The sequence below is a fragment of the Haliotis asinina genome, chromosome 2 (genome assembly GCF_037392515.1).
Source record: "Haliotis asinina isolate JCU_RB_2024 chromosome 2, JCU_Hal_asi_v2, whole genome shotgun sequence".
Classification (NCBI taxonomy): Eukaryota; Metazoa; Mollusca; class Gastropoda; order Lepetellida; family Haliotidae; genus Haliotis; species Haliotis asinina.
Window position 1 is genome coordinate 39,107,112 of NC_090281.1, and position 12,114 is coordinate 39,119,225.

At 35.6% G+C, this 12,114-nt stretch overlaps 1 protein-coding gene across 2 annotated transcripts in view; it reads left to right on the forward strand.

Annotated features, from left to right (window-relative positions):
* The window catches only part of LOC137273701 (nonsense-mediated mRNA decay factor SMG7-like), a 523,786-nt gene that overhangs the window by 116,306 nt on the left and 395,366 nt on the right, over positions 1-12,114 (forward strand). For both annotated transcript variants that reach the window (XM_067806500.1, XM_067806501.1), the window contains exon 7: positions 7,164-7,256. In XM_067806500.1, the coding sequence (XP_067662601.1) occupies positions 7,164-7,256 (93 nt within the window). The remainder of the gene's footprint in view (positions 1-7,163; positions 7,257-12,114) is intronic.

A 12,114-nucleotide genomic window follows, 5' to 3' on the forward strand; every position in this document is an offset into this window, starting at 1 on the left:
TGGTAGTTTTGAGTCCAAGGCCCTGGCTGACTTCTGCGTATGCCAATTTGAGTGTGTGATGTGTTCTTAGGGGATAAGCGGTTCATAAGTCTTGATCTTCCTCCATGAGCTATGAGCCGAAAATACTAAAAACATCACATAATATCGACAGTTTTTTTGTGTCACAACAGCCAGATGTGTGAGTTGCATGTGTGAAATTAAAATTTTACCACACATGCTTGTTGCTTACCTGGCTGTAATAAACATGTGGTAAATTTTAATACAGTGGTGAAATGTAATAAATGGACTTCAGCCGATAGTAATTAACACGGAGACAAATTGTAACAATATGTGCTTAAAATTGTATTAACCATTGCCGTAAATACACTGATCCAGTCCGGGCCGATAAGCCCAGCCCACTTCATTTTTCACATTGGAAGGGACAACCACTGACTAATCACAGTGGTGTCACTGCCGGTGAAATGTTTGTTCTTGAGAACGTTGTTGATGAATTCTGCTTATGTTACTTTGATATTCATCGTTTGTGAGTGATATTTAGAGGAAAGTTATTCGTATTTTATGTTTACTATAACTTAGATGTCAGATTGTAATTGGTGAGTGAAATGGAGTTACATGATGATGAAAAATTGTCTTGGCCAGCTGCTGCACGAGAGTGGGAAGCATATTTTCTCTCGAACCAAATAATCCATCTGACTATTCACGTCTGTCTAAGACACTAGCAGGGGAAGGGTAACTGAATTCTGTTGTTCCTGTTGAATTGAAATCATAATTTTACCAAATCCATGAACACAACCACATGTTCACGTTGTAGATTGTTTCGATATCTATACATAGATTGTCAACGCTGTTGCGCCTTTATGTCTTAACAGGATATTCAAATACCAAGTCAGTACCAAGTGATTGCTGTGCCATGATATTTATGTAGTTTTTGAATGTCTAGCTCTGCTTTGAAAGCATGTGAATCTGTTATGTCAATCAAGTAAGTATAAATATTTATAACTGAATAGTTTATTATTCATCTTATTACCTTTCCACATTTATTAAAGGACAAAGTAATGTAATTCAGTTCGAGGTCCCATGTCTTTAAAGAAATTCTGAAATATTTAAGTCATGTTTTTATAGAAATATTTTTGATATTGTGTGATAGGCATCTGCTGAAACTGTCCGTTTGAAGAAAAAGATGTTGTTACTCCTCAAATATTTTGCACTTATTTACAGACAGTGCACTGCAGAGTAGGCCTTCAGACTGTGCGTTTTAAACTTGAAAACATTCTAAAATGTATGACAAACATAAGAATATCTACGAGCAAAGGCAACAATATCCACCATATTGTTCCTTAATGTAACACGCTTCACTGTTTTGGTAGACACTAATTGAGTTGTTTACATTGCATCGCGGCTTTTTCACCCATCTCATTTCAGCTTTGTGTTCTACCAACTTAGTGCCCAGTATTGACCAAAAACGTTAAGCAAAATTAATATTGCAGTTACAAGAATTTTCAGTGTTTGCGAAGTCTTATACTGCTGTTTGTTGACATGTAACTGGTAATGATTTTGCACATGTGCAAAAGTTTGGAAAATCGTGCAAATTCTCACCTTTGAGCAGACAGGTTTCGTGTAGGATGGTGTCCACATTTAATTGGTTGTGAGGCCTATCGTATTTCTTGATCCGCCTCAGTTTATTTTGTCTTGACTGTATTGGTTTTGTTAAAGGTACACACAAGGAACTGAAAACTGTAACAAAGCGGAAAATTGTAATAACGTGTGGTAAATTGTATTTGCATTTCTCATTCCTTCAGATTTCCAAAGAAAGTCAAATGCCAGTCTTTGTTTTTGTTTTTACTTCATCATGGTCACTTCACACCATTGTTAACTCATTAAGGCAGAGAGATGCGTATGTATGGCAAACTAATCAGCTTCTCACAGCGAGAGTCGTGTATGTGCCAGAATAAAAGGCACCTCTTATTCAGCGAGAGCTGCATATGGTGTCAGCAGAAATCACCAGTCATTCAGCAAGAGACTCACATGTGCATTTTACATTTTAACTTCTTACTGTAACTATTATTTCAATCAATTTAGCAAAGATCTGATCAAAGATTAGCTTTTCTTACAAGAGAGGTTACATTCTGTGTTAATCAGAAGAAGTATTAAAGTGTTTTGATAACAATTGGTAGCAATGTCATGGGCTTATACATATAATTGAACACAAGTCTGCGAGAAAGGGGGTTATGAGATGTTGTTACAGGAGGTAAGTGTTTGTTAGTTGTCATTGGGAGTGAATACTAAAATACTATTTTTGTACATTGATTAAATTAACAGTGACAAAGTTACAAGACCTTCTTTTGAACTGAATCATTCATCCATTCATTGTAATAGTTTATATAATGAATCGTAGACATAAATAGCAATACTGTATTACACCCATGTTCGTATAGATTTGAAATGAACTGATTTAGACCTAACTCAGTTGCGCCTATTGATTTTTCATAATTCTGAAGTTGATAATGTTACATAATCGAATATGAAGTGATAACTCTTGCATTGACTCATAATATATATATTACACATAAGTCATAGAAAGGTAACTGAAGCATTTTGATCAAGCAGTGGAAAGTTTCATGTTGATTTGAAATGTGATTTTTCAATGCAATTTACATAAGCATTGTGTAAGAAACGTTTGTATTGATCTCTGTAATTGTCTTATGGTGTAATTATCATGTGTATCAGATCCATGGTCAATAAAAGGAGGATAGTGTATCAGTTACGGAATTGATGTACATGCGTATAATTGTTCCAGACAGTAGTAATGAGATATTTGAACACCTGTTTCAACCTTGAAATAACAGCCTGTAGCAGAATGCATGTCCAGGTAAAGTTTTGTCCTGTGACAAGTGTAAGACAAAACTAATGCTCTGTTATATCATTGGACAACCTGTTTTATGGAGTCACGCCCATTATCGATCTTCTGAACGTCGTTTGCATTCAATATAAATATATGCATGCCTATCATCATGAATATTTAGGGAGGATTCAACTGCAAGTGTATACATAATAATAAATCAGTATCATGACACTTTTTGAATTCTATAATACATGTACTTGAATTAGGCTATTCATTCATGACAATGTGCGGATTGTTTTTAGATGTTTGATGTACCAGTAGTGTGTGCAAAATGTATATGCAAATACATGCTATCTCTACTCAATTGTTGGATTGGGTTATCCGGGGTAATAATGATCGGATTGTAGCTCTTTGAGTGCTTTAAGAAAAAATAAACTCACTCGTTAGTCCTGTATGTCCTGCAAACTTTTGTCAATTTCAAGTCCTGCTTTGTACTTGGACGAATGACAGTTTCCAGTCACATAGTAGTTCACCATCTCTACAGAGATGATTTTTGATTGGATTGAACACAAATTTAGTAAACATGTATTTATAAAACCCAGTATCTTTATATACATTCTTTATGGATAACAATTTCTTATAGTATAGATGATTTTGTTTGACAACGGTATATGAATCCATACTGAAACTACGCATCAAGTACAATAAATGAAGTTCTTATCTATAAAGAATCATACATTCTTGTGACTCGCCATACATCTAAAATGCCCATCAAACAGATCTTCTTTCTATACACAAAATGAGCCCTCATCGTATCAGCAAATGAAACAGCCAATTGGAAGCCATCATTACACTTGAGTGCACATCCACCCGCTATGACTGGGTTCGGTCTCCCAAGGGCATCGTTTCAAGGGAAGTAAACCCAAGTACAAAATATTGCACTTTTGAATCGCGATTGTATGCTTATAATTTTGTTTATTTGAATTTTTACAAGCAGCAGTGTATATTTATGTCATGAATAAGTGGTAATTATGTTTTAATTATGTTTGATTTTTTGGTTGCATGTGACCTTTAAAATACATATGTACACGCCACCAAAGGTCTACGAGAGAAAGTGCAATAGAAATTACATATATGACATGTATTCACACCTGCTTTCTTTCAACATATATCTTTACAACACAATCAAACAATCAGGACTTGCTCATATGGCGAGACAGTTTCCTGTAATCTCCGAAACCTGCCAGGGATATTGGGGTGCGAATAACCCTAATTAGTCTCGGAACAGCGAGCCAGGCAATCAGCACAGGATTCCAGGTGTTGAACAGTGAAGTGGCTTTCTGGCTTAATGAGCCAAACGAATGAAAATATGGAATATTTTTGGCTATTTCTATCATTTGAACTGAAAGCCAGGTGTCACAGGTTTATTACAATTTATCACAGTGTTGTTACAATTAACCATACTTTATTACATGTTACTGTTATAACAGATATGTGCAAGATGGATAAGAATGGCCTGTGGGAAATAATCATTGAGTCATTATTGAAACAACTGAGAGAAGTACCATCTGAGGTGGAAAACTATTCAGAAATGTGCAACATTTTGTAAACAAACCTAAAGGTTTGCTGTCACATGGCTTCTGAACACAATTATGAAAGAAATGAAAGCAAATATAGCTATTTCAGAAAATCAGCTTTCAACATCATTTACATCTGATGTAACACTGAATGATAATATCAATCTATTCTAAAATAGCAAAAAATAAATGTAATCGGTTATGAAAAGATACTAATGCAGTCTTGGCAATCCCATCCTCGGTATCTCCAGGGTATACGTTCCGATAAGTCTCCACTATACCCTGGACACATCTACGGCTCTGCCAGATAAATTTATTACCTCCCTTGACTGTCTTTTCATCCAGTCAGGTGTCTACGCTGGGAAGTTGAGCGAACCAATCACAACTCACTTTTGTTTTTTTAATTATCTAACTGATTAGACATGGCAACACAAACCATGCAGAGGTTCTCTGGAAGAGGTAGAAGGAGTTCTTTCATATGTTGTTTTAAAGTTTCGGACCTGTCAATTTGTTTGTATGATTTCCCTAAAATCTGGGACGCACTGTGGGCAAACCCTCGCAGTTGCGACTGCTACCTTTGTTGACACTGGCAAGCTCTGTTGTAACGGTGGCCTAGCTGATTGGTTACTGTGAGAAGGCGGAGCCAGCAAAGGGAGGTAATAAATTTATCTGACAGAGCCGTAGATGCGTCCAGGGTATAGTGGAGACTTATCGGAGTGTATACCCTGGAGATATCGAGGATGTGGCAATCCCAGTGACACAAACTGAAGCATATCAAAACAAATGAAAAATGTTGAAATCTTATCTTTTGTGTCTGGTTTCATCCTTTGTATTCAAGTCTGACATGAATGCCAATAATGTATCATTCTTTCAACATCCAAAATCTGTTGTCCATATCTGTGATTCTGTTTGGTACACCTTATGGTGTGTTGGCAAAAATTTAATGTCACAATTGTTGAAAAAAATCTCCAAGAATGCCAGGTTGCCTCAAATGTACACAAATCACTACCTTTGCACGACAGCTGTCACCCTGTTATCCCATGCTGGAATTGAGTTTCAGTTAAAATCATACTGCACCGAATCCCTCAGTGTACAGAAGCATACACTGTTGGTCTGATTGTAACGTGTCAATTCTTTTGCTGTTGCCACTGTTTCATCATCTAGGCCCTTTTTGCACTTGCAAAGTTATTCAACTCTGTCGTGGGAATGTTTCAGGGCATACATACATTCTGCTAGTTATGTAAGTGTCTGCTTTGTTAACAGTAGGCTTAACCTGACGCGATCAAATCCATGAGGTCATCTTTGATTGGACCAGTCTACATAAGATTACATGAGGTGGAAAGGGAAGCATAAAATGGAATTCATTTATCATCATTGTAATTCCAGCGGTATTGCAGAATTGAGATTAGCACGAAGACATGTAATATCATACTCATCAAGTTTAATTAAAAAACTGAATAGAGTTTGTTTCATGTGTTATATTGCCGCTTATTCATTTTGAACATGATATAACCTATCTTCTCCATTATATAATAGCTTAACTCTTTTTGTGTCGTTTCTCATATCAATGGTGACAGCGAAGTACTGCATTGCGGCCCTCGATCGCACTACATACAAAGAGTTCCTTGAAAAAAACGCTTCTCACAACAAATTGGTTTACAATATCGCTAAATACTTTGGTTTGTTCAATTTACGGGATTCACTGGAATTCAACATGGTTGAAACCTCCAGCTGACAAACCGTTGGTTTTAAACTAAATTTGCCCAACCAGTGGCTTCATAATCATATAAGGAATTTTTTTTTTGATTTTGGTTATGTTTCTATTTGTTTTCAATAAAAGGTGCAGTGCAAAGTTTAATTCAAAACTTGTGTTTTATTAATTGTTGTTCAGCTCAAGGTGGGAGTCATGGTCAGAGGCCTCAGTATGATTGTATATTATACTAGAGTTAGTGTTCCTAGTATAACTACTTACTATGTATGCCACTATATTTCTTGATGCGTTGGAATTAGAACAGAACCTGTTACACTTGCCTCCCATAATGGCAGAAGTAGCATAACACCACTTTGAATTTGTTGGAACACGAGGACATGGTGGTAGAAGACATACTCAGTAAGACTGCACAGTATTACCAGTATGTCGCTATCACTTTTCAAATGATATGTTTTGAAACATTTTATTTGATAACTGGTATACATTTATCTCTAAATGGATGTTTCTCTTTGTAATTCATTGAAGTAACAGCATACTTGACATGCTATTAGTTGCACAGAATAGAAGACAGAAGCCCTTACATCTGCAACCTGAGTGTCTTTCTTTCTTTTCTGATCTTCACAAAAATGAGGCTGCTTCTTCATCTTGTACCCAGTGCAGATGTTTACAGTTAGTAAAATTACAAACTGATTGGTGGTGACAGTTAATGCAGATTTGTTGATTGTTGCTCTGACTGCACAAGCTTTACAGAGAATTGATAGCCATGCTTTTCCCAACTGCTCTGTTTTAGTACTCTGATGATGTCACTTGTAAAGAAGCATTATCAGTGGCAGTGACTAGATCTTTGAGTCAGAAATCAGGGATAAGCAGAGACCTCTTTTTTCAACATTGTATAAATATTCATCCGGAACTCTAATTCGTTTAGGGGACTTTGGTGGTCAATCAGTCCCTCCTTGGGACACTTTTCTTTTCAGTTAATCCAGGCCTAGTTTTCACTTATCACATGGTTAAAGAAAATATTCTGTTATTTCAGAGAAGTGTTCTGTGAAGAAGAAGATAACTACACCAAAAAAGAGTTCCTGTCTGTATGTGTGTCAGCACTGTTTAGTGCATCTGGGAGACATAGGTAAGAGTCAGCAGTCATATTTCCTTCAGGTTTGAATTTAGGCGTGTATGAGATACAAGTGAGTCAGCATGCAGTTAACTCATTAAGGGCGAGACACACGTGTGTGTGGCTTCTCACAGCGGCGACCACGTATGGGCAGTAATAAAAAGGCACCTGTTATTCACTGAGAGCCGCACAAGGTCGTCAGCAGAAAGCACCTATCATTCAGCAAGAGATTCACATGTGCGTTTTACATTTTAAATTCGTACTGTACCTATTATTTCAATCAATTTAGCAGTACTGATCAAAGATTAGTTTTTTTTATGAGATAGGTTGCTCTCTGTGTTAATCAGAAGAAGTATTCAAGTGTTTTGATAACAATTGGTAGCAATGTCATGGGTTTATACAGATAAATAAACACGTCTGCGAGAAAGTGGATTATGAGATGTTGTTACAGGAGGTAAGTGTTTGTTAGTCGTCATTGGGAGTGAATACTAAAATACTATTTTTGTGCATTGATTGAATTAACGGTTGTAAGGTTACAAAACCTTCTTCTAAATTAACTCATTCATTCATTTGTTGTGATAGTTTATACAATGAATCGTAGACATAAATAGCAATACTGTATTACACCCATGTTCATATAGTTTTGAAATAAATCAGAATGCATGTCCAGGTAAAGTTTTGTCCCGTGACAAGTGTAAAACAAACTTATGTGCTGTTACATCATTGGACAACCTGTTTTATGGAGTCATGCCCATTATCAATCTTCAGAACCTCGTTTGCATTCAGTATAAATATATGCATGCCCATCGTTATTAATATTTTAGGGGATTCACCTTCAAGTGTATACATTATAATTAATCAGTATCATGTCACTTTTTTAATTCTGTAATACATGTACTTGAAATAGGCTATTCATTCATAACAATGTGCAGATTTTATTGATACGTTCAGCAAGCCACTATGTTTGATGTACTAGTAGTGTGTGCAAAATGTATACGCATATACATTCTATCTCTACTCAATGGTAGGATTGGGTTGTCCAGGGTAATAAGAATCTGATTGTAGCGCTTTGAGTGCTTTAAGGAAAAATAAACTGGCCAAAGTGCCTTTTAGTCCTGTGTGTACATTTCATGCATCCTTAAGATTATGTATGTTCACGATACACAAACTTTTTCAAGATAGCTAGAGTTGATAAAGCCGAAATCCACTGTATCGATTGGTCAACGATCTAGCCAAAACATGCTCTTTAGAAATTTAGCCCATGCCCCATCACCTGTCATTTCCTTTGTGACAGGTATCTCATGATACGATTGGTCATAGATAACAAATCAGCCACTACATTGAAAAGTTGAGATACAAAACATCCTATTCGGGAACTTTGATGACTCCCATCCCATGACCCTTTGTCTTATATATGTGCAAGGAATAGTATTATACAATATGCATACATGTATGTTTGTATGATAACATATATTTTCTGAGTTAAATCTAGATGAACCAAAGTGACAAACTATGAATATGCTCCATGTAAGTCACAGACTAACTTAGTACTTTCCTTAAAACATTCAGCATACACTAGCGATTTATCAGCGAAAACTCTTCTTTCATAGAACATTATTAAGCATGTGCTTCTTTGCTGCCATTGACATAGATGTTTTGAACAATTTAATCTAACACAATGATATGAGACGGACAATTTGTTTAGGTATGTCTTACATACAAAGAGTACAGACATGTGTTGTGAAAATACATGTGTACACGCCACCAAAAGTCTACAAGAGACAGTACAATAAAATTGCGTAAAACGTTACATATATGACATGTATTCACACCTGCTTTCTTTCTACATATAAACGCAATTAAACAATCAGTCAGGACTTGCTCGTATGACGAGACAGTTTCCTGTAATCTCTGAAACCTGCCAGGGATACCAGGCGTGAATAGCCCTAATTAGTCTCGACACCGCCAGTCAGGCAATTAGCACGGGGTTCTAGGTGTTGAGTATGAAAGCGGCTCTCTGGCTTAATGAGTTAACATGCCAATGCTGGTTTTGTTGTCTTTAAAATAGAGGTGAGTCAGCATGTCTGTCTGACCACTGAAAATTCACAGGACCTATCAACTAGAAATTAACATAAAACTTAAATTAAATTTCAGGTTTGAGATTTCTTATAATTGGCATTGAAATTATTAACAAACATAAACAAATTTAAACAGTAAACATATGTATATATATATACATAACAACTTCAGTCAAAGTCAAAGTGAAATACACAGTCAGACACTGGTCAGACTGTTGGGAATCTACCACATTTTTCAGAGGGTCAAATACTATTTGGGAACTAAATTAAAATATGCACTTTTGTAAATTGTTTAATGATGGAATTGAGAGTACTCCTACTCCATTGGAGACAGACGATAGTAGTGATTATTATGATATTGATGAAGTTTCGGGTGTGATTTTAAACATTGAAATAACTGAGACATAAATAAGTAAAACTATCAATGGTAATCAAAGAGTAATATGTCAGTTTCCATGTATTAATAAATTAATTGTTTAAGTTTTCATACATGATGTTGGCGTTTTAACCTCAACCCTTCATAATTCATTCAACAAGATTTTTGACACAGGATGCATACCAGATGACTGGTCAAAGTTTATTAATATCTACCACAAAAAGAGTGGACTATCAAATGATTCAAATAACTATTGAGGGATATCACCTTTAAGCATATTTAGTAAAAAAATTTCATCAATCTATAGCAGGGTAAGGAGTGGTTTTGTATTCAATAATGACCAATGCCTGGTGGGGTGTGAGCTGTAACCTATGACACAATTTATTGTGCTCACATTTTGGTTTTGTTTTCCCCCCGGAAATGTTATGATAAATATAAGCAATAAAACAATCACAAACATACGTACTAGTATAGTAGATTACACAATCACAATGTACTTGATATAATGCAATTTACCTGAACTGCATAAATTCCAGGTAGACATTGTTAATAACATATTAATTGCAGTCTCAAAGTATTACAATCATAATCATGACGGAAAATACATACATTCCCATTCATATTAGCAGTAATAGTAATATGAAGTACAAACACATTAAAAGGATAAAATACATATCAAATATATGGTACTTATGGTATGTGATGGTATGTCATCTGCTGTAAATAGTCCTTGCAGCATGTTCAAGCTATAAGTAACAAAAAAAAAACACACCAGGTAACCAACTCTATAAAACAAACCTACATAATATACATATACCCAACAGCACAATGTTATATGTACTGTGGTATTTATAGAAATATATACAATAAACAGTTATAAAGTGATATGACATCTCAAGAGGTATACACATAACATTCACCAGCAACAAATATAAAATATGGCAGACAAAGATGGCTGCTGTGGAGGCACACATGCTTCGTGTGTCACCCGAATCTCATAAAATATTTCAGTTGTTATTAGTAAACTTGTAATAACATTCTTGATGCAATAAACATGAAAATCATGCCTATAAACACACATTATTTCACTTATACCATTCACAAGACACATTCATATCTTCACACCACACATTAAGATTATAACCTAAGCAAGAATGATATTTATAATATAACCATGTTTAACAAATATTACATAATACATAAAATGTTTATAATCAAGTTTAATAACCTTAAACAGAGAGGCTGTAGGGGAAAAACAGGAGAGCAAAAATCAACCGTACGTAAAAACATCACTAAATCTGTCATATATGAAGGTGCTTCTTGTGTGGCTGTATATGGTAGACTAACTAAAATGTGCTGGTGTTAGTAAAGAAGAAATCATACAACTTTTAACTGACCAATCTGAAATTGGAGAATAGTTTGCCCTCTAAATTTTAGAACAAAAGAACACCCTGTTCTTCCACAATGACTAAGTAGAGCCAAGATCCAACTAGGGGTAATCAAGCTGGAGACAAATACCCTACATACTCTAATAAAAAACTACCATGACCAAACTATTTTAAAATGATGCCGTCTTTACACAAATAAAGATAAAGGTCACATGCAATGTAAAACACAACTTTGCAGATTCTGATACCTTTCGGTATGCACTTAACGAAACAAATCATCAAAAATGCCAATTCAACCTATAAAGTTGAAAAAAAAAATGCAATGAAAAAAACCCCGCGAAATCAGATTTCAAGCGATTCACTAAATTTCCCCAAGCGGTGGGGGGGAAAGTGGTTTCAACAGCTGTGCTGTGCTGTGCTGCGCCCACAACGCATGCATAGTGAATTGGTTCGTGGAACTTGAACAGTATGCATACCCTGAGTATGAGGTTGTCAGCAGTAGTCTAATCTTGGTTGTGGTAAGCAGCTTCCTTCACAGAGAAAGCTCAATGTCTGGTTTATTGACACCTGTCTGTCTGTCTGTCTGTCTGTCTGTCTGTCTGTCTGCTAAAATCAATATGCAATACACAGCTTCAATCATTGACCACATGCAATTTGAACTTAACACCTATCAGGCTATGCGCCATAGACAAAATAAATTGATTTAGACAAGTCTAAAACATTCAAATATTGTATTATTAGGCAATGAGAGCAAGTTCTATAAAGTCACAAGTCAATTTCACAATAACGATTTCAAATGCAATACAAATGACACAAGATCTAAGGCATTGGGTCACAAAGTGTATAGCAAATTCACCAAAGTCTTGATTTACACAGAGAATGAGAAACAGTTATGCAGAATGTAACACAGCAAGCAGTCAGGCAGCAGTTATGTAGATCAAGCGTAGACAGAGATTGATGATACTCCAGTAAATGTGTGTGTCCATGTCTGTCGACAACATGGCAACTAGCATATAGATATACATTCAGGC